The sequence below is a fragment of the Papilio machaon genome, chromosome Z, assembly GCF_912999745.1.
Source record: "Papilio machaon chromosome Z, ilPapMach1.1, whole genome shotgun sequence".
In the NCBI taxonomy this organism is placed as follows: Eukaryota; Metazoa; Arthropoda; class Insecta; order Lepidoptera; family Papilionidae; genus Papilio; species Papilio machaon.
Window position 1 is genome coordinate 7,469,032 of NC_060016.1, and position 24,856 is coordinate 7,493,887.

Sequence of the window (24,856 nt, forward strand, 5' to 3'; positions counted from 1 at the left end):
AAAATAAAAAATTTAATTGTAAATATTAAAGAATAATATTAAAAAAATTATATAAACCTTAACATTCACAATAAGACTGAATAAATATTAAATAATAGATAAACAATTGTTAGAAGTTAAATTTGAAGAAAAAATAGAGTAAAACGCTTGGCCGCCTATCAATTAAGTAGAATTCTCTGTGCGAATACATTTAATTAAGTGAAAAACAGAATACGCAATGTTTAATTGTGAGATAAATACACGAACAACGGTGAAAGCGTCTGTCTATTTATTCCCTACCTCACAATCGTATTGAGGTGTCATTTTGTAGGCAAATTAAACTTTGTCGAATACAATTAAAATTAAATGCATTTTTTAGTAATATATTGCATTATGTAATTATTTTAATTAATGATTGTTGACTTTGTTAAATTGTTGTTGTAGATTTTTAAATTTCCAAACATGAGTGTTATAATATTATTTCCTTTTTTAAAATAATAAGCGGGATAACAACATGTTTTTTTACATGTTTATGCAATGGAAACCAACAGTATGCGTTAAGATTGTTGGATTCTAAAGCACGCTACAATCTTTTGATACGGACTGTAAAGTCGAATTATATAGTAAAAACTGAAGGTGAAGCGGGCTTTTGTGCGATTTGATCGCTTGATTATTTTTGTGAAGAAAATACTATCACCACATCATAAATGTTCACTATTGTTTTTATCGCTTGTTTTGCTTCGTTCCAACTTAAGTATCAGTTTTTACTGTAGGCTAATTCTATCTAATTAGTTTGAGTTTCCAACATCACTATCGGCCGCTAAAATCAGCGTCAAAATGGTAAAAATCTATTAGGCACCAAATACCAGCTCTTATAACCCGTTCAGAAAAATATAAAAGTCATTGGTTTCTTATAACTTTCTATTCCCTTTTACTTTTTTTATTAAGTTTCTTGAGTACTGTACACAACTTCAATTCCATGAGAACGTAAAATATAGAATAGGAACATGATATTGTCGGTACTACAACATTGAACTCTGCCTCGGTTTCTGTCTTCTCGGAATTGAAGTATAAAATATATCTAACTAGAGTTCTGAGTATTGTACCCTATTGTAAAATTATTGTTAATCGAGTAAAGTACATGTTATTTTAGTAGATAAATCACCTTTCTCAGTATTTGTATTAAAAACAAAGTAAATTATATTACGTATAGCGGATTCATCGGAAATTTAAAGACCAGAATCAGAGAAGTTTTTTTTTTCTTTACCATGTCTTATTTAATTATGAACGCCTATAACATAATAATTATTATAAATGCGAATGTTTAGATGGATGTTTGTTTGAAGGTATCTCCGGAACGGCTCTACGGATCTTGATAAAATTTGGCACAGATATTGAACATAGTCTGGAAGAACGCATAGGTTAATTTTTAAGTTTTTTCTAAAGCCTTGCGAACAGAGCCGCGGGAGACAGCTAGTCCTTTATAAATTGTAACAGCTGTAGAATACAAAAATACTGTCCAAATCATATTGAACCATTTAAAGTAGTAGTGAAAATGTTGTTAAAATTTTCTGGATACATGGAAAAGGCCGTCGTTTACGAGACAGCTTTGATGTCGGTATACAAGCTTTATTTAGTTCCGCACATGTCACGATTTCCTTTTAACGATAGTAACAGACGATGCCACTGAACATACTAACCTACATTTTACGGAATTTATACTGACTTGGTCAGTGCGAAAAATGCAGAAGTATTTAACGATATAGATTTTAGTTAGTGCTTATAGACATTTTAATCTTATATTTTAACTCGAATTCACTGATCTTCTTTTATCTATTTTTTAATTCAACCATTATTCAAAGGTAGTGGTAGTGTAAAAATTTATATAATATACAATAATACCTATATATAGTTTTGTAACCTTAGTTTCTGTCAACATTAGTTACCTCTATCAGTTGAACCTCATAAAATAAAATGAACGTTTATTTTAAAGTTAATCTCAAAAAACAAATTACAATCAAAAAAATAATCGTATCGATACCGAAAGATAAAGAAGCACGCAAAAAAAGAGAAAAGCTCAGAAATTGTACTTATATATTGGAGACTGTTTACAAAACACAAAAAAACATCTACATTATTTGGAGGTACCAATTCAAGTATTGTTTCTTGAAATTATATTCATAATGGTCGACTATATAAATGCGAAGTTATTTAATAAAGACTCTTGCATCTTAACGGAACAACTTTAATCTTTAAGGAAAATAACTTACTATAAATTGCCAGATGGACAGTTAGTGACAATGAAAATTTAATTGAGAATTAACCTTCCAAGCAGACAAGAAATAAGATGACAAAGGAACGTGATCTAACTGCGCAAACCAATTATATTTTAAAATCTATTAGACGAGAAAATCTACTCTTCTTTTTTGAATAAGCCTTTCCACAGATAAGAAAAAGTTAAGACATTTCATTTTTGAAATCAACCATTATTCGATCTTTATAAGACAAGTTTGAACAATTATAATCTGTCACAAGAAAAGGATAATGGAACTAGTTTTTTTTTTAATGAAGATTTAAGATAAGGAATCTCAGTCTCTGCAAAAAAGTAATAAAAACTAGTCGATGGGAAATTAAATGAAAATCCCCACTGACATTTTTACAATCAAATGTCTTACTTTTTACCTCTCATTACGCTTTTTGTAATGGTTATTAATAATTTCTCTGATTTATATTCGATCATTTGGCACCTTTAAATATAAACAAAGATTTCTACCCAAATATATCTTGTACCATATTAAAAATGAAAGTATCGATTAATTTTAACATCTTCACGTGTCCTGTATGTTTTATGTAAGAACTTTTGCATTATAAATTTATTAAAACGTTTATATTAGTTATTAATATAGGAGAATAGAAACGTGTTAAAGTAAATACTCGTAATACGAGGTGCGTTGCAAATCCACAACATAGTTAACACGAAGCTGATATTGACGTCTATACGATAGTTATTGTATGCTAGTTGAGTAGACTAGCTTTATTGCGGCAACTACAACCATGCTACTGGCAAATGAAACGGTGAAATTTTTTTGGATGTGAATATATTATCAAAGTTTTAGATTCTTTTGTTTTTTCTTCTTATATTTTTATTAATATAACAGTTATGCAGTAATGTAGTAAAAGATTTATGATTCACATATTTATGAGTCTACTAGCTGTCGCCTGCGACTCCGTCCGCGCGGGATTAAAAAAGAACTTAACAAGTAGCCTATGTGTTTTTCTAGACTATGTTTTTCATCTATACCAAATATCATTAAGATCCGTTCAGCCGTTCCGGAGATACCTACAAACAAATATCCATCCATCCATCTAAACATTCGCATTTATAATATTAGTAAGATAGCGTATACCTAAATATAACATTAGGCCTAAAGGTTAATGTTAACTGTTGTTCCCCGGACAACATTGAATACGGTTTGTATAATAATACACACGAACACTAGACTATTGAAAATAATACATTAGCAGTAGCACACAACGCGAAAATACGAATTGACAAGTTTCCCTAGTCTTTGTGAATTTTTGTTGTCACTAGTGTATACTTTTATATGCGGTTGATTAGAAGATAAGAGTCAAAGCATAATAAAAAATAGTTATGTACTGACTTTCTCAGATACTATATTAAAATTGCAAAAAGCCATTTACTGGCAAATATGATTGAGAATCGTAGACTCAAAACATAAAAATCTGTCATTAACACAGGTACGCAAATGTACGCAGAAATAAATAAAAATAGGACAAATCACTTAATACCGTGAATCACCATAGAAAGTAACGGTTCTCGAAATCACCGAGTTTCTTAAAATGAAAACTCATTCCATTAGTATAAATATTTAAAAGAAATTTCCATTCGTTATTTACGGAGTTAAGCTCGGCTGAAATAGATAACTAGCATAAATAAATTTGTTGCGAATAGCACACAAGATTACTCGAAATGTTATTTTAAATGAAGCTATGATTAGTTTACTCCCGCTCTTTTACCTGAATCACTTAAATTATGAGCTTTTTGCGCGGCAAAGTTAACTTGTTCCATTTGTAAAGGGAAATGAGAATTTTAAATTTTAATCCGCTCGCGAACAGAATATTATCACCAGTTATACCCGATGCTACGTTTACACAGGGACAGAATAGGAAGGCAGTAGGACAGTTCAGTACTGCTATCATATAAACGCACACTTATACTGTGGGGACAGTACTGAACACGTACGAGTAGGGTAGGTGGGATAAATTAAATTTATTGTCCATACATCCTTTGTATTAATGCACTGTAGCTTTACCTTACTGTTTTGTAACTAGCATTACACTCGCACCCACGTGTGAAACTAGCAATGCAGTTCAAGGCCCTGCTCGCATTTCTTTTATTGTGAATGTTCCTTTTTAATACCGGTTGTAAGATTTAATTTTAAAGTGTAAATGTAATTTATCTAACATATTTTTTCTGAACTTCATGTATATAAAATTATTTTTATCAAAAGTAAATTAGGAAGATTTTATATAAAATACATTGTTATTAGTTTTCTTTTTCAGCTATTGTCCTCTAATTTTCATCTTCAATTCATTAACGACATAAAATGAATCCTTACTAATATTATAAATGCGAAAGTAACTCTGTCTGTCTGTCTGTCTGTCTCGCTTTCACGCAAAAACTACTGAACCGATTTAAATGAAATTTTGTACACAGATAGTCTAGAGCCTGAGGATGGACATAGGCTATATTTTAACGCGAAAAAGGGGTTTTAAGGGGTTGAAAGTGGGGGTGAAAGTTTGTATGGAATTATCGTCATTTTTACAGGTAGAAGGTTGAAACTTATTTTCAAGGCTGCTAATTTGATAAAGATAAATATGAAATTAAATTTTTGTAAAATTTTACCCCCAAGGGTGCTAAATAACTATAGGGTATGAAATTTTGTTTGGCAATATGTGAGGTTTTGTTGAATGTTTTCTTTAATATGTTTTGCTATTACCCTTACCAATATTTAGTCTAGAGCCTAAGGAAGGACATAGGGCACATTTTAACGCGAAAAAGGGTTGAAAGGGGTTGAACGTGGGGGTGAAAGTTTGTATGGAATTATCGTCATTTTTACAGTTGGAAGCTTGAAACTTATTTTTGAGGTTGCTAATTCTATATAAATAAATATGAAATTAAATTTTTGTAAAAAATTTACCCCCAAGGATGCTAAATAACAATAGGGGATGAAATTTTGATTGGCAATATGCTCGGTTTTGGTGAATGTTTTGTTTAATATGTTTTGCTGTTATCCTTGCCAATATTTAGTCTAGAGCCTGAGGAAAGACGTAGGCTACATTTTAACGCGAAAAGGGGTTGAAAGAGGGGGTGGAAAATTGTATGGAAGTATTGTCTTCTTTTACAGTTAGAAGCTTGAAACTTATTTTTGAGGCTGCTAATTTGATATAAAGAAATTAATATTCAATATTTGAAAAAAGTTTACTCTTAAGGGTGCTAAATAACAATTAGGGATGAAATTTTGTTTGGGAATATTTTAGATTTTGTTGAATGTTTTGTTCAATATGTTTTGCTGTTACCGTTACAAATATTTAGTTTAGAGCCCGAGAAAGGATAAAGACTACTTTACAACGCGAAAAAGGGTTTGTAAGGTGTTGAAAGTTAGGGTGGAAATTTGTATGAAAGTATCGTCATTTTTACAGTTAGAAGCTTGAAACTTATTTTTGAGGTTGCTAATTCTATATAAATAAATAGGAAATTAAATTTTTGTAAAAATTTTGCCCCCAAGAGTGCTAAATAACAATAGGGGATGAAATTTTGTTAGGCAATATGTAAGGTTTTGGTGAATGTTTTGTTTAATATGTTTTGATGTTACCCTTACCAATATTTAGTCTAGAACCTGAGGAAGGACAAAGCCTACTTTTTTAACGCGAAAAAAGGGTTATAAGAGGCTGAAAGTGAGGGTGGAAATTTGTATGGAAGTATCGTCATTTTTGCAGTTAGAAGCTTTAAACTTATTTTTTAGGCTGCTGATTTGATATAAATAAATATGACATTTGAAATTTGTAAAAGTTTTACCCTCAAGGTTGCAATGTAACAAAACGGAATAGGGGATGAAAATTTGGATGGGAAGATGTTTATGTGAATATTTTGTAAGTTTAATATTTTTTGGCATTTTTTATAAGTTTAAGTAAAAAAAAAGAAAAAAAACAACAACAACATAATTCTCGACCCGTAACCCAGAGGGGTAGGCAGAGACCCAGGACCTACATTTGGCGCGGTCCGGGCACACCTCTTTCTATGTTCTTCTACATACATCAAAGCATAGCACATTGGTTAAATAAAATAATTAGCTCAAAAAAAAAAATGCTACCCAAAATAGTATTTCACGCGGACGAAGTCGCGGGCACAGCTAGTACATTCATAAAAATCATTTTAAGTTACAAATGAAAATAAAATAAATATTTATGAATTATTTCGTCTGTCAATCCAGCAATTTAATTTCAATATCTAGTCTTTCCAACTTTATTTATAAAACAATTTATATTAAATTTTCAGTAATAATATTCAGGTATAGGGTTTTTAATTGAACGCAAGTAACCTTTGTAGGACACCTGACCTTTGGAATTGTAATTGCTACTTAATAAAGCCATTTTTGCAAATGAAAGTATCATAGAAATTGATTGGCAACTTGGCAATCATCTTGCACACTTGCGGTCGACTACATCAGGAGAATTAAAAAAGTAGCCATAAGCCTGCGTACATCAGCGTCCGTCAAAGTCGGTTCCGGAGTTTTTCCAGACATACAAAGAGACGGATAAAAACTTTCAAAATTGGTTTTTCGTTATCAGCTAAGCAAATACACCATCTGTACGAAATATGTTTTTTTTTCGATGTAACATACACTCAAATTTTATTAACATAATAGATTAGATTAGACTACATAAGGATTCTAAGGCCTAAGAATTTGTTACATATAACTATGATGACACAAACTTACAAAAGTGAAGTTTATACAGTAATGTAAAGTGTAGTTTTATTGTCACATTTACGATACTTTTATTAAAAATACAAAAATCCGATTTAAATACGTTAACGTATTTTTATTTAAAGTTCAATGCTTTTGTAAATGGCAATATATCAAAGGTCAGGGTTACGTCAATATTTCATCAATGGTCGGTAAACGCATCAGATTCAATTTCATTGAAAGTGTTCCCGGTTTATGCTCTGTTGCACGTCAATCAACTTAATGAAAGTGAAATTTAATACCAATTCTATCATGAGTGAGTGAGTGAGATAATAGATCCATATGACTATTACATTGTCACTTATTGTTCATTTAAATAGGTAAAACATTTTAGAAAAAGTTTATTTTTTTTATTTGTTAGATATTAAAAAAAGCAGTTTTTTTTTAAATTTCTAAACAAATTAAAAGAATCTGTTGATAAATGCAAAAATGATGCGGCTTAAAAGCCATTCCTTAAAAGCCTATATGCATAAATGCGAAGCTGTATTGTTTTACTAGTTCAATAACAAAGGTGCAACTACTAATAGAGTGCTCTTTGTTTAATTCTCTGACAAGATAAACTCATCTAGCTGACTTGAACGTCTCTGTTGAAACAAGATAAGTTTTGGATTAGATTTGTACAAATTATAAATCTAGCAACAATCATAGAGGCACCGCTTGGTACATTTAATCTTTACACCCGCATTTACTAACTCTATGTTAGATACCTTATATTTGTATCAGACATATTCAAACAAGATTGTAGCAAAACGATGTCTATTTTGATTGGGTAACCGCAATACAATGTATGAAAACATTAATATTTTTTGGAATCACAAATCTATCCAACTAAATTCACTGCGTAAAAATAAAAAACAACCTAGAAATTCTACTGCCTAATTCCACTTCACTTGTATTAAAAGATATTGTTGTTTTAAAAAAATAGAGTGAAAGATAACTGTTCTTTTGAAATGTTTTTAAACATGTGTTTCGATAATGAAAATCCACATGAAGAGAACATCAAATTCTCCTTGTAGAATTTACATTCGATATATGTGATACATGAATAGGGAATATCGAAGCCTCACATAAGCGTAAGGCTTTGTAAGATTTAGACAGGTGCATTTGTGTTCACAGCCTTTGAATGGCTGTTCAGTCAAGTGGATACAATTCTAAATATTTCTTTATGTCTGCACTCAAACGGATATAAACCACTACGTGAAACGACAAACGTTGAATGAAAATCGACTATTCCAAAGTTAAACTCGTAGGAAAAGAATACTTTGTACTTGTATGACTTAATCTTTGTCTGCAGACGGCAATTTTGTATGTCAATGTGGTCGTAAAAACGAATTGATAAAAGACTAATAAAGTTGTTGAATCTTGTTATAAAAATTTTGAAATATTTTAATCGAAAACGGTAAAAAAAAACGTTAATCGGAGCGACTGCAATGTGAAGTGGCCCTCGATACAGGCATCCTTACTTAGAGCTCGATAAGTATGGTGAAGACTCACTTAGTGACTTTGAACCGACACTTGAAAGTCATCCGTTTAATTTAAAATTTAATGAAATATTTCTGTAAAAAAATAAATAAAAGGTAAATTTAAATTTTATTGCGTACATTATTTTATCGACCGATTATAAAATAAAACAGATATTACACAGAAAGAAGAATTGTATTCTTAGAAAAACCTTCTTATTTTTGTCAAAGTTGTTCATAGATTAAATAATAAATTATGCAGCACTAATAACAACGTGGATTTTTTTTAATTTTAAATCAACTACCGATACGAAAAGTCTAACATACTACATCGCATCGTCTGTTTGGTTTTACATAAATATTTTTTTTTCCTTCTTAAAATCATTATCATTACCTTGTCTAGTTCGAACGTAATGTTTGCGAATAATATTTTCTTCGATTGAAATAGGTTTATAAACTTTATATCTACGTAAACATAAAATATTCAAATATAAAGTTTATAACGATGCATAAATCACATATAAAGCTTGATTAAAGTAAATCCGCCTATACAAAGCCATCTCATATAGCATCAAGTATTCCACAAACTTTAACAGAACCACCGATGCTTGTGGAATAACTAAACGCCTAGTCTGATACTCGATTAACCTGGTTTTCGATTGCTTGCCGCCTTTGGCACGTGCCGCTTATAGTACATGTTGAAATTTACTAAATCACTTAAATTAGATATATTTAAACCTTTACTACCGAAATCAATATTTGGTTTCAAACTATAGTTGCTAACCTACAGTTATATTTAACTTTTTAATTAATTGTTTTTTAACGATTAATCGTTCATCATTATTTAATTAATATATTTAATCTATTAGATGCGTTCTACCAATGTATAGAGTAACAGTCTTTATGTGATTTGAAACCAAAATCTAAGAAACCGCGCAGACTAGAAACTTTTAGTCGCTCGATAGGATTTAACAGACTGTAAAACGTCTATCCACTCATTTTTACAGCCGATGTAACTTGCTAGATTTGTTCATCTTGAATGGATGGGTTTTGTGCAATATTGCACTTTTAGATCGAGAAAATAGTAAAGGAAAAGTAAAATCCTCTCAATAATAGAAAACTTACACGTAACAGATCTTTTGCTATATATAAATTGTATTCAAAATTATATAAACAAACCTTTAAAACTAATTCTGTTTACTTGCTAATAAGTATTGATCAAAGCTTTTTTCAAACGGTATTAAGCTAATGCAATATTTTTCATTTAATTTTTAATGGAAAAACAATTTTATATTTCGCATCGTATTTTATAAATATGTAAATGTTTAAAAGCTTTAAGCTCGTTGATTACTTTAGTTTTTACATTTTATTAAATTTAAAATTCTTTGAAAACATACTCTATTTTTCACAAAAGACAAATACTAACAAACGATGTACGTTTATTTAAACAAACATTTAAAAAGTTTACAATAATTTAATCTTACTAGTTTGTGCAAAGGCAGTTAAAAATTAAATCATTGGAGAAATATTATGCATAGAAAATAAGTCGTCTCATGCCTCGTCTGACATTTAGGAGATTAACCCGGACAACCCGTCGGGGTGGCGGGGGAGAGGTTTGTTTTAACAACTAATCAAGAAAGTGCATCGTAGCATATGAACGCGGTCTCGACGTAATTAAAACTTATCCACACGATCTGTTGTAGACGCCTAATCCGATTTGTGCGATAACTTCAATTTATTTCACGGTCAAACTGTATTAAAATTATTCCACATTCATTTCCCAGTAGAATTTCAATTCGTTTAGCCGTTTCCTATAACTACGAGTACAATGTCATTTTCATCAAGTTTTTATTTAAATTATTTTTGTAATGCATAAATATACAACTACGTGATTATAATGCTGGCTGGATAGACTTTATGCCAATTTAACTTATTTTGTAACAAAAACATAACAATAAATTTTTATTAAATGCAATCTCTTAATTTTTTTAAATATATGAAGGGAACGAGAAAAATTATTATGTTTAAAGGTTGAGTTCAAGTAACAGCAACTTTATACTATTATTAAACTAGCTATTGCTTGAGGCTCTAAGAAATAAACCGAGTGTAATAATTCATGCTTAACCACTACCTTTACCTTCACCTTGAGTCTCGGTATTTTATTTAACTTCCTTTTATTTTAAACTACCCACGCTCTATTTGATTTCTCTACGCATTTTACAAACAATATTTATGTACTCATAATACTCAATAAATGCTCGTGGTATGTTTATTTTTAGAGAATTAGGTACCCATCTTCTATTAGAAATAAAAAATAATGTATGATTCTTCATTAGCGCCGTACAGTGGGTACTATAAATGTAATATAAGGTAGGACAGACGGGTTCGGGGTAGCTCCACTGAGTGGTTCGGAACCTACGCTAAGTTACAAATGACTAGGCCATAGTTAACTCTGAACCAGTGCAGGTTGGCTGACTGCACACATAGGTACATATATTTGAATTTCTTTGCAGATATGTAAAGGTTGCATCAAGATGTTTTCCGTCACTGGAACGTCGGATATATGTACGTAAATCGAAATGCGAAAAACGCATTGCACCTGCAAAGGGTTAAGCACTTGACCTGTAATCTGCAGCTTAACACTAGAGCCAACGAAAATCTCTAAATGATTATTATGGAGTTATGAAACTTTAGTTTGGTGTGCTGAAGGCGACATTTCATTTTTAATGAAATTTTTTAACTATGCTTTAATACTATTTTTCACTTTACGTGACATTGCAATACGACAGTCCGAACTGCGAAACAAGCTGCAAAACAAAATACTATAAAAGATAAATACTGAACTATTCTTTTGAAACTGAATTTCTTTATTTTAAAACACGCCGGCTGGAAACTTCGTGAAGATATTGTTGCCAAATAGGTTAATAAAAGGCTAGCGATCACAGAATTATATTAGCATAGCCTAATAAATTGCCAGTTGCATTGTGCTTGATTTTAGTAGCTCCGTGATAAAAGTTAATGTTGCTCAAACTTCGTGACAGGAGTATTGCTTTAATCACGGAACCCGGTAATCCAGAACACGTGGAAAAGTAACTCGGCGAGAGTTTGCGACCACGCGCTTTAGCGTTCGTGCAAACGTTTTTAATATTTGTGGTCATGTAAATCCATTACAATGGAGTTTTGTTACTATTAATCCATTTTAAATGAATTAAAATCTTTTGGTCTCAATATTTAACCATGACTTCAATGATTACGGAACTGATTGTATTACAAAAAAATTCAAAACAATTTTGCAACACGTACGAAGATGATCACAGCTTTTATATAAATATCGTACATCATCAAATATAACTTAATTCATTAACTTGCAACGTTAGGATACAATATCGTTCATTGAAAATTAACTGTCGTCGTCCCGATAAACTAAATTAATAATGAACTGAACATGCGCAGCTTGATAGTTTAACATTTCACTTAAAATGTTAATAACTAGAATATTCTAGCTAATAATATCAAGGGCAGTATCAACTATGTTTTCAATCAACTAGTCATGAAAAAGTGTATTATTTAGTTTTCTTTTTAACATATTTATAGTTATCAAATCAATTTACTGTATTTTAGAAATCAAAGAGTTCATAATGTTTTCCGAAGCAATGTCACAGGAAACGAATTTTTGATTAATAAACCCTAAGCCTAATTTTAGTCCTCTTTCCCTTCCTACCCTTTTATTATTAGGAAAGGATGGTAAATGGAAGTGGATTTGGCGGAAGAGGGGACGCATAGCAAGGGGAATATCCTCTTTCTGTGCGTCCTCTTCTCCGTTGATTAAAGGTAGGCAACGCATCTGCATTTGCGGGTGTCTATGGGCAACGGTCGCTTCGCTATTTCGGCGAATTCAGGTTGCCGTTTGCTGGTTTGCCAACTTTTGATATAAAAAAATTTGAATAACATTAAAAAAATTCTTCGTTGCCGTTTGTGATAACCTTCTTTATAACAAAAAAAATTTAATAGCATTAACGACTAAATACAAGCAAGCAAGAGATAAGAGGATTAACTACTATATCACGAAAATGAAATGATTACGTAATTTATATTAATGGGCAAATTAAAATCCCTTATTACTAAAGCTACATAATTACTTATTTTGAAATTGTATTACGACTGCGAGTTCAAATTTAATTTCAATGTCATTTTGTAATGTTATTCAATTAAATAAGTTCTACTCTTTAAATGTATACATTAAAACTTTGTATCGTTACCTTAAAAAATCATTACTACGCTACTTGTTTATTACGGACCTAAAAATTATCTTTATAAAAATTTGTGTTTGTACGATTGCCCTCTCTGCGTTCATCAACTGGACAGATTTTGATAAAACTTCGGTCGGATGTTGTAAGAACGTAAAAAAAGATTTCTGCCTTAAATACAAAGTACTATCTCAGTGTTAACAGAAATTTCTGTTTGCGCTATGACGTTTTGAATTTTACAGTACTTGTCGAGTTCATCAAGTAATAGAATATTATAACTAGCTTTCGCCCGCAAGTATTATCACATTAAATGAAAAAAAAAAGAAAACCTTATTTACAGTTATTGCCTATACGGTATTTCAGACTGTAATCTAAATGTGTTCCAAATTTCAGCCAACTGCATCCATCTTCTTCAAAGCCCAACTTCCATCTATTCAAACTTTCGCATTTATAACGTTAACTAAGACATAATCCCGTACTTAAACTTTGTACAGCTTAGTTCCTTGCACGTGGCCGTCAGCGAATTGTTGTCACTTCAAAGAAACAAGGTTGAAACCTCCAGTAGATAATAACAACGTATTAATCTCCTGCGCGAGTAAAATAAAATAGGTAGATATGTTATTTACTTATATCTTTCTATATTTAACATTTCTATTAACACTTTACATCTACTTTTTATTCAATATAAATTTTAAAAGATTAGAAAAGAAAATTTAAATAGCCAGTGTCATTTTTAAATTGTTAACAGAATAATAAAACATAACTAAGCAATTAAAAAAAAAATTGTCGTTACAATTCTTTTGTCATTATACCTAATTGGATAACAAAATATTAAAAACGAAGTAATATTCATAGCTTGCCAGTGTTTTCTTAATTATAAATTTATTTGTAAGTACAAATATAATTACTTTAGCTACATTATACTTCTTTTGAAAGCGTCAGTCGCATCATATTTACGTCAGGGACGCGCCCGACTTGCATAAGACACGTGTTAGGTGCCGTATTTCAAGTTCATGCAACAAACCCGAGCAACTTTACCCCTCTTCACTTTCTCCGTAACCTAGACTTGATAGTACAAAGGTGGAAAATTATATTCCTTTCATTAACCTTGACCTATAAACTTGTATAAAGCGTGCAAAGCAAAGGCAATCTTACTAATATTATAAATGCGAATATTTAGATAGATGTATGAATGGATGGATGTTTGGTTGAAGGTATTTCAGTACAGCTTAACGGATCTCAATGAAATTTGGCACAGATGTAGAACATAGTTTGGCAAAACAAATAGGCTTCAGTAGGTTACAGTATTTGAAAGCACGGAAAAAAACCCTACAAGTAACCTATGTGTTTTGCCATGTTCTATATACAACTACAGTTCCAGCAAGAAGAATAATTTTGACCGGGTTTTAGTAGATGATATTTAATTGTTAAATAATGAATAAAACTGTATTTCTTTTCGTAATTGAAACTGTAACTGTTAATTAAATTGAAGTATTTCATGAGATCTAACTGAAACTTAGATACTAAAAATAATTACAAAAAAAAATTCTTGCTTGCGAATGAAAACTCTCAAGCGAAGTTGTAAATTTAATAGAGCAATTTATTAATTTGTGTTGCATTTGCTGCAACCCAATAGATTTGCATTAATTCAAATATTCTGAATTCGCTAGCGTACTGAAATACTGGATACAAATATCAATTTCTTTCGTTCAGGTGCTTTTTTATATCTAGAGCAAATATATAAAAAATAATATCCAACCAGCATCCAATAATAATATTTTAATAGCATGTGGATTTTAAACGTGTAGATTTTTCTGACTAACGATACATACTGATATTATAGAGTATAATATTATTTTTCCTGATTTTTATCACAGAATGAGAGGATTTTTTTTTTTTTACAAGTGATCCCTCAGTATCTCTTTCCGTTAACGAAACTTATTAAAGTACATTTTATCCGTCTAACAGTTGTTTTCTGCGATAAAAATCTCTGTTTGAAACATATCGTCATCCCTGTCGTTATCTTTGACAAAACAGAGATGACAATATGTTTTAAACGGAGATTATGTGAGAAACGCACAGTAAATAAGAGGTTTAGTCTATTCGTGGTAAAAAGGAAATTTCAGAATGTCAGACAATTTTGCAAACACTTGTATATAAAATAAAACTTACTAAGCTGTGTGTCACAAAAATACCCGCGTCATAATTTTATATCAAAGTAATATCAGGTGTTTGCAATTTGATAGAACAGTTTTTTTATTAAAAATTTTGAAATTTAAGTTAAGCTTTGTATTTTTGTCTTTTATCCTTTGTACCTCTTAGATCTATTAATAGATGTAAGAGGCTTTGATACATAGGTACAAAGGTCGGCCGACCTTCCTCGCAAGCTTCGTTGGGATTTCACTTGGGAGAAAAATATAAACATTAAACTAAATATTTAGTCTAACAACAATTTTATTTTAACCAACAAAATAATCTTCTCGTTATTCATTACATGGGTCTATATTGAGTTCAATAAATTATCTCATTTAAGCATTGTGACGCTAATGCGAGTTTCACACGTGGGCAGCACATGGAAGTAGAGTAATAGACAGTGCCGTACTGTTTGAACGCACGCAGTGTTCGTTGGTGTCTGAGGCCAAAATCTCTGTATATAACATATCCTCATCCCTTTCATTATATTTGACAAAACAGAGATAACAATGTTTTATACGGAGATTTTTCTTTTAGAAATCCACGTTGAGATAGAGAAATACGGTTTACAGTATGTCTAGTGAAACACTGATCCGTCCTCGTGTGAAACTGGTATCGCTTAGAACGGGCTACAAACGGTAGCTCAAAGAACCTGGAAACTCAATCTCCTAACTTTCAATTTCGACGATCTCGGTTCAATTCAACTTTAACGCTGACTCAAGTTTATCTTGACCGTAAAAGTTAAGATCCTAGATCAACGTAGTTTGTTAACAATTTCATAAGACGTTTGACCAATATTTATGTTTACAGATTCAAGGAGTACATGGTAAATGGTAAATAATAGAGAATATCAATAAATTTAATAGAATCGAACATCTTGATTATTTCTAAACTTATGATTTATGTATAAAACTCAAGGATTTATTATTTATTTATTTATGTTTATAACTCAAGATCGGTCGCACTGATTTAGCTGAAAATTGATGGGGAGGAACTTTTTTATCTTGTGTGAATTTTTTTTATTCCTCGCGGACGAAGTCGCGGGTAAAAGCTAGTGTTCATATAAATCTATATCTCGATATACTCTGATCTAACACTGTTATGTGTATTCGTTACCGACTACTGTATACATGTTTCTAAACATATAAAGTACCGTACATATACAGAAGTAAGTATTCAATTTATATTCCCAGTCGTGTTTCTACATTAATAGGTGATGTATGCATTTAAGATAGAATTCCTGTAACTACTAAACCTTAACGTATTATTGCCAGTTATAAGCACGTATGCTCAATTGAGAACCGACGTAATACCAATCAATTAACACCTATGATGCGGATTAGTTTAAATGTTAAATGGAACAGTTAATAAGTTAAAATGCTAATTATATTATTTAGATTTGACTCGCCTCCGGCTTATAAATTCTTGTTCTCTTCTCTTCTGAATTTATGAATACAGATCGTTATTTGTTTTCGATGCCAATCTCAAGAACTAAGCTCTTTTTAAGTTTAAAAAATTTTATTTCAATATTTTTTGCATATTGCTCGTTATAAGTTGAAAATAATTGCTTGTGTTAGTTACTATGGGTTATTTTTCAATAAAACTCGGCCTAATGTGTTTTTTTTTCGGATTGTGAATGTTATAACCAATAGTTTCTTTTGATAAAAAAGAAATAAGAAAAATAGCAATTTTACCATAAAAGACCAAATAATTTATGAATATTATTAAGTTAGTTGGATAATATAATTTGAGAAAGTCTAGTTGATTGAAGATCTCATATAACTGTTACGACGGGATTCCTGAGTTTGATTCATAATCGATATGAAACACCTTCAAAACCTGTCATTAAACTGTTGTCATAATATTCGTAATATTTTTGCACAACGTTTTTGCTAATTGAAATTTAAAAAAAGAACAATGTCAATGCGCGGAAAATACATAGTAATACGGTTTAAAGTGAACATTAACAAAACAGCGTAGACTCTTTGTATAGAGTCCATATAGCGCTTCCGTTGTTGGTTTTTGTAATCCGCTTACATCGTGACCGTGAAGTTTCGATCGCAGTTTCTGAATAACAAAGCTGCATTAGCTTACACGTATACGCTAGCTTATGCATGATTAATATACTAAAATTAAAATAAATTATTTTACTAAAATATACTATATCGATGAACGTAGCTATAAATATATGTTTTGTTAGTGATATATCCATATCAAGTTATTAAGATGGTTGTCATGTTGTTTGGATACAGCTTTCTTTAGTTAATATAGCAGTTGCCCGCAACTTAGTGCGCACGAAAAAAAAACTAGGTAATAAATAAAGCCTACATTAATTATTAACATTTACTATTTGTTGTTTTTTTTTTTTGTTAAATGTATATATTAATGTTGAAGTTAAATGTCGTCTCGGTAACAAACTACTGCAAAAATTACATTGTTCGCACGTAATCCATCATGCTTAAAAAACAATCAATTTCTCTTTTAAGCTTCGCTCCAAAGCCCGCAACAAAAGAGCTAAGTAATATTGAGTTACTTTCGAACTTGATCTTTATTTGGAAAAACTTATCTTTCTTTTACGCGTTGCGGCATTAGCTAAAAGGAAATAGATCAATGTTCAATAGTCTTATATATGTGCCAACTGTGATATTGATACAAGAATTACTTAATAATTATAAATAAAACATCTTATTTAATTATTAATTTACGTGAAGTTAAATGTTAATATCCAATTAAAAACTAGTGACAACCAATGAAGTGCAGAAATGAATGTCTAAAAAATTTCTATTAAATAAATTTCTGTACAGTTAAAAATTGTATTTATACACTGAAATATAATTCTAATAAATTAGTATTTATATAATTCCAAAGGTTTTTAAAAAGATTTCTAAAGTCTGAAGTTGGTTGGTAAATGAGTAAAAAAACATACGAGAACTGAGAAATATTCTTTAGATTCTCCCGTACATTCCAGTGGGAGTTGACTAACTGTTATCCCAAACGCAAATGTAAACAAGAAAATAAAATTGCTCTTTGCTTCGCAACTTAAATGGTAAAACTCCCTGATAAAGGCTGTGCAACTATACATTGCAAATTTCTCTACAAACAAGTCATTTAATAATTAATTATTAATTTACATTATTTATTTATTTTTGTTTTTGTTAATTTGAACTAATCGATTGAAATCACAACTGTTCCGTGACAATACTTATTACAAATCTGTATAGTTATTTTTTTTAATTTCCAAATTTTTGGTAATAAATGTAAAATAATAATACATTTTCAGGAATTTTACTAACGAAAAAAAATAATATAGTAGTAGAATATATTAGTTACATTTTTGAAATGAAGTCTATAACTATCGAAAATATTTAATTTCAAGCATTTTTAAAGCAGGAAAGTTTATATTTATCGCTGCGGAACAACTCCGCAATACATTTATGAACCAAATTATTAAATTTGCTTTCCGATATTTGTCGGAAATTGGTTTTTAGAACATCTCCGGTCTGTGTTCAAGATATATTAAAAAATTGCTTTGAGTAAAAAACATCTGATTTTTTTCAAAGATAAAAAATTGTATTTAGTTTATTGTCTTAGTTTTCTTCAAGTTTGAAGACGTTAGACAATGGCAATGGCAATTTTTTTCTTTGTTTCAGTCACATATCAATATAACTTTCTTAAAGAAACCCTTGCCGTCAATGTCAATCAAGTTGGGAAAATAATTCCTATTCGCTTTTCTTTCTTTCCTTTTTACTTACACGAATATATATTTTTTGAAGTGGTACCTCTATTCGTGGTCGTACCGCAAATGAAAAACGGAATGTTTTTGACGTCAGAATCCTTCTGTATGTGCAGTGCGTGATACACCTTCATTATTCTTCTTCTATTATATATTCTATTCTATATAATTATAATAGATGTAACTTCACACACATATATTATGCTGCACAAATTTTAATACAAACTTTGTCGATGATGTTACAATGAGTAAACAAAAACGTGATAGTTTTTCATTTACGAGGTTTGTCATCTGTCAAAATGGTCATTTACTATTTATTTTTATTTATGATACTACTGACAATAAATGTAGATTACATTTTGTAACTCAGTCCATGTTTTGATGCGGCATAGTGCAATTCGTTAGTATCCATATTCAGATCTCCCATGGGAATCATAACGTGATTAAAAATAACTACAACGTAAGCTAAAAAATGAAAAATGTACATTTCGTTCGTTAGTCGTATTATCTCCAGATACCGTGTTGGCATTGCGTGCCATACATTCACTTATGTCAGAATTTTATAAAAAGGTTTTCGTTACACATATACTCGTATATAGAATCAATTTCACATTGTTTAACATTTTAGTGTTGCAATATGTTATAATGATATTAAGCAGTTTGTAAATGTTTGTTGACTTATTGAAATTATTAATTTCAAAGAAACATTGCACATTTTTTTAAATTAAATTGTTTAATTTTTTTAAAACAAGTTCATAAATTTACAAAAATAATATTTATAAAACAATTCTTAAGCTTAACTTTATTTTGTCAAAGCTTCATAAACTAATTAAAAATAGTTAACCTTCCATGATGCCAATTGTATGAAATAGGGGCTTAGAATGTTTAGGGAATTTTCGAATAAAGGTCACTCACTCCCAGTCGGCTCTTGCAAAGGCTAACGTTTAATGAAGGAACCTCGGAATTTCCCTCTTAAAACCGTTAAGAACATGAATACAAAATTTGGATCGATTCTTTTGTATTGGGAACGACATTGACGTAAGTTGAATCATTTATAAATGAATGTTTCCTTTTTCGAATCACGATTGTAACAAATTAAAAAGGCAATAATTTTTTTTTAATCGATTTTTGTAATAATCAAATTTATTTATGTTTAAATTTAAAAGCCAAATTAATCTTACAGGATAACAGCGCACATAAATTCAGAAGAAAAAAATAACTTTTCTAAATATAAGTCCGATAAAAAAGCTTTTAATACTTGTTTATTGGACCCATTTTGAAGTGAGAAAATACTGTTTATTATCGATGCCTGACAAAGTCGGAACTTCAAAGGCATGGAAATATACAAGTTATTTATCTATTGAGAATTAGTAACATTTTGAGAGGATTACGCATCACTTTAATAATATAGCGTTTACGTATAACGATATGCTTTTGTACAATATAATACTCTTTTCTGCGTTGACGTGAATGTTATGAAAGTGAGTGAAGAAAGAATCCTCTTTTTAGCCGACTTCAAAAAGAAGGAGGTTATCAATTCGACTGGTTTTTTCTTTATCTGTGTTACCGCGACGCTTCGCCCCTGGTGCTCCGATTTTGATAAAAATTGTTTTAATCGAAAGGAAGTGCTTGTACTTGCAAAGTAGAAAGACGATGTAGTGGGATTTCACTACAAGTGCCAGACATGAGATGTATTTATAACAGCCATTTTCAGCAACTCTGCTGTTTTGAAATTGAACTTATTTTGCAGAAAATATAATGGAAAAATTAAAGCCTTTTGAGATCAAGTCGTAACTCCGGATATTTATCTAAGAGCATTTTAGCACGTCAGCATTCCCGTCTGAGACTTTGAAGATTGCATTTTAATTTTGTTCTCTCTTTTTAATTGAATTAGTTATAGATTTTAAATTTTTTAAATTTTGATTTAAAATACAATTTATCAACTACCCTGTTTCTAAAGTATGCACTAAAACGTTATTTAACCACTTGATCTTCACATGAGACTCTTGTCACTGTACCGCGAAAGCTTCTGGCTACATTCAACAATATATATGAACGAGCTGTCGACCGCGACTCCGTAATCGCAGAATTAAATTAACTTAATTAGTAGCTCTTGTCTTCTTCCCAACGATGTTTTACATATATGCTAAATTTCAGCGTTATCCATGCAGTCGTTCTGGAGCACATCTGGAGCCTTCTGACAAACGTCCATCCATACACACATCCAAACATTCGCATTTATAACATTAATAAGAAATAAGATAAATGAATTTCATAGGCAGTTGTCACGGTTGCATATGCATACCGCCGATGCCGATAAGTCATCGACCCAACGTGAATGCGTGATTATGCCTATTTACTCAGAAAAGTGCATAAACAAATTTTGGAAGAATATACACGCGGCGTTCACGATATTCCATACGACATATACTTACAACGTGCGCCGTGTTTCTTCGCATAGCACGCTGTATCCGTGTGAACCGCGTCTTTCAGCGTACGCAATCATATCGGTTTTATTTACAATAAAGGTTTGAAATAATTTTAGGCTTAAGGATAACAATTGTTACGCAGATAAGTCATATCGATATTACCGTAAGCATCTTAGTACCAAATAAAATTAGATAAAATATTTTTTATGTAGTTATTAACCGACGGATATTATTTGAATTGTTGTTACCGACTTATACTACTTGGTCTAAGTTAATACGCCGGATGTTTTTTTTTTTATTTAAGTTAAAGCAGCCCAGTTATATCTCTGTACAGAGGTCGTATTAACTAAAAGTTAGATAATTGTCTTTTTTTCTTTCTGTTGACGTTATGAACTTTCTCTGCTAATACGTTACATTCCCTGAAAAAGACAGCAACAACAATGAGAGCTTGTGACAAATGAATCCGGATCTTATTAAAATAACACGTTATTGACGTCAAGTTCACATATAAAGTTTATAAGCGTATCGATATTGCATACAACATTCAAAGGTAAAAAACGCCAGCGCTAATTTAATATTATACGTTTATATTTGCACACGTCAAATAAAACCTTTTGAGCACTGTAAAATCCGTATACTAGGTGCGAGTTTTCATCCATGACCTTTAAAAAGTTGAAGTTTACATTTCTGTTAGTGTAACCGTGACCATGAATACCGGTCAAAGCACTGGAATATTTCAATTCTAGGGAATTAACAGAAATAGTACTTCAATTACGTAAGTGTTCGTTCCGTTGAAAACCGGGAACGCAGCAATATTTAGTTTCAATAAAACCGGAGAATTCAAAGCTCTATTTTGTGTATAATATGCAGCATCCTCGTCATGGTCAAAGTCAATGTCGCTTTTGCGGAATGTGATAACAAATATTTGAATTTCTCTCCTTTAATGTTGTTTCAACAATTTAGTATGAAAGTCAAACACTAGTTGACATTGACATTTTCAAACTACATCTGAATTCGGATGAGTAGCATTGATAGAGTTTTTACTTTATAGGAAGATAAATTAAGATAAAAATAATAAATAAAATATGCCTTCATGCTCTCTACCGAGAGGAGTAGGCGGAGATAGATTTATATATCAATTTCTATTATGATTTACTTCATCGCATCACCTTAAAGACAGTGCTTTGACCGGCATTTCGAGATGCTTTCGCTACACATTTCCACATTAAATGTCCGTTGAAACACCGTTTTATATTATACTAGCTTTTACCCGCGACTCCGTCCGCGCGGAATAAAAAAAAAATGCACACAAGATAAAAAAGTTCCTATGTCCGTCTCCTAGTTCTAAGCTAACTCCCCATCAATTTTCAGCTAAATCAGTTCGACCGATCTTGAGTTATAAATAGTGTAACTAACACGACTTTCTTTTATATATATATAGATATATATATATATATATATATATTTAGAAGATAGATTTTTTGAAGGTTTTTAGTACACTTGTATACAAACAAGTAATTTACATAAACTGTATACCCGATTCACTGTCAATCGATTACCATCAAAATCGAATGGTATCGAAATATGTCAAAAAGGCATAAGAAAAAAATAGAGATCTCAATTATTAAATTTTTTATTGCTGAAAAATAAAACCAAATATCAATCAAGTGTGTTGGACGTTGAAATCGCTAGCTAAGAACGGAGTGCGGGTGACTGCCCCGTCTGGTATTTTATGGTTAAAACGTTTATAGATTTTGTTTTATCTTTATAAATCATTTAAGATACTATCATATTTTAATTAACATTTAATAAAGACCCTTCCACTAGGAGTTTACATTTAAATAATAAAGATTAAAGATTTCAATGTCATTATTAACACAGCAGTATTTTTTAAAGAGTCGGACACAATTATTAATCAATAATAGCAAGGATTTATATTTAATTTAACTAAATCCTACGATTAATGTATTAATCTGAATAATCTTATCAAACTCAAGCAACTTTCGTATGTTTCTAAAAATTGAAAACGTTTTCCAAAAATATACGTGGGGCGAAAAAATTGTCTGTGAAAAACTATTATTTTTCTGGGAAACCTAGCCGCGGAGCGTTAATACATTTAATTATGAAATGGAACTGACATTGTACTTTCTTTAGATAATGTGAGAGCCAACAAAGATACAGAGATCGCTTGACGAGATCTCTTCAGATTTATTTTTATACGAAACACGCAAAGTAATAACGAAATGGATTCCACCGTTCACTGCACATGTTTCCCGCCCATATCATTACAGTTAAAGCGTAAATTACTATACGAAGTGTTATAACTAGAACATTAGTGGAGTCCATTTTTAATTTCTTTTTTTTTGCAAGATTATAAATTCCTCCAATAGTGCACATTACGTGCACATTTCATACATGTTATATATAGAAATAAACATAAGCGTTTACATAATGAAATATTTCCTACTACAGTTATTCGATAATAGAAATGCAGAGTATACAGTAGCAAAGAGCAGCTTTGGCAACGTGCTGCCTTATATAATTTTTCTCTGTGTGATTCCATTCTTTAATGCCCTTGATATAATTTTACGATTATGTTAAAGTTAAAGAATTTAATTTTTAAAAGGAGATCAAACGTTTGTTTTTACACACACTAATGATGGATTAAATGTATTTAAAATATTTTTAAAGCTGTACCCGTTATCCCGATTATTTTCAGCCGTGCTGCGGTTTTTGATACTTGCGGGTTTTGATAATATTTCTAGTGAAAAATATTTCTTGATCAACTTTTTATTTATTTTACACTGCGGTATTTTAGAGTTCAACGATTAATTTACATTTTCAGATTATTTTTATAATTCAGATTTTTAAAATCGGATTTTCATAACTTCTTTTTTTTCTTGTGACTTTTTCGCATTGATTTTTTTTACTAAATGTTCACATTTGAAATTTTTAATTCTACATAAATTATTATTTAAAAAATAAAAGTATTTTATGTGTTTAATTCAAATTTGGAGTAATGTTTTTTAATATCTAATATTTATAAGTACCATTTTTTCATTTTGATTGTTTTGACAAATATGTTTAAACTTGATTATTTTTTTAATTTAGATCTTTTTTACTGGATACAGTTTTTTTTTAATTTTCAATTTATTGGGAATTATTTTCAAAAATTCGTCTCAATTATTTTATTTTTTTTTAAACATTTTTTATCATGATTTGAAGTGTTTTAAGTAGTTTTTAACTTTACATGGCTTCGCTGTGGCAACGTGGTTTTTGGCGGGCTAAGTGTAATTTGTGGTGAAAGTGTGTCATACTCACGCAGCGTGGTCCGCGTGAGGCAACCAAGCTATGGCGAGAGCTAGGACGAGGGGGATCGTGTGCACGCTGCGCGATCGGGCCGCGTGCATGTTTCGCGCCCGCTAGCGGGCGGGCGGACGCAGGCTGCCGGCAGCCGCGGTACAGTCAGCGGACTAACCTGCACCCCCGACTTTGCCGCTACCGAGGCTCGCGCTTGCGCCCGACTACCTATCGACCGCAATCCAGTCGCCGTTTTCCGCCACCACCATGACGATCAGATCCTCAGTGGTCTTATCGAGCGACAAACACACTAAACACCCCATCTTGACACTGCGACACCACGGCTTCGCGTGCATCATCTTTTATTTACATTCTGCTTCGATTTCCCGAAGGAACCCACGCTCTTGCGGTACGATCGCACCTGAAAAGTATCGATCGAGAATATCGATTGAAATACTACAACAAC

General features: G+C 31.1%; 1 protein-coding gene across 1 annotated transcript in view; it reads right to left on the reverse strand.

The window, feature by feature from the left end:
* Positions 1-24,543, reverse strand: part of LOC106717046 (gamma-aminobutyric acid receptor subunit beta) — a 33,626-nt gene extending 9,083 nt beyond the window's left edge. Inside the window, exon 1 of the mRNA XM_014510733.2 lies at positions 24,412-24,543. Within this exon, the coding sequence (XP_014366219.1) occupies positions 24,412-24,500 (89 nt within the window). The 5' untranslated portion in view covers positions 24,501-24,543. The remainder of the gene's footprint in view (positions 1-24,411) is intronic.
* Positions 24,544-24,856: the final 313 nt, after the last annotated feature.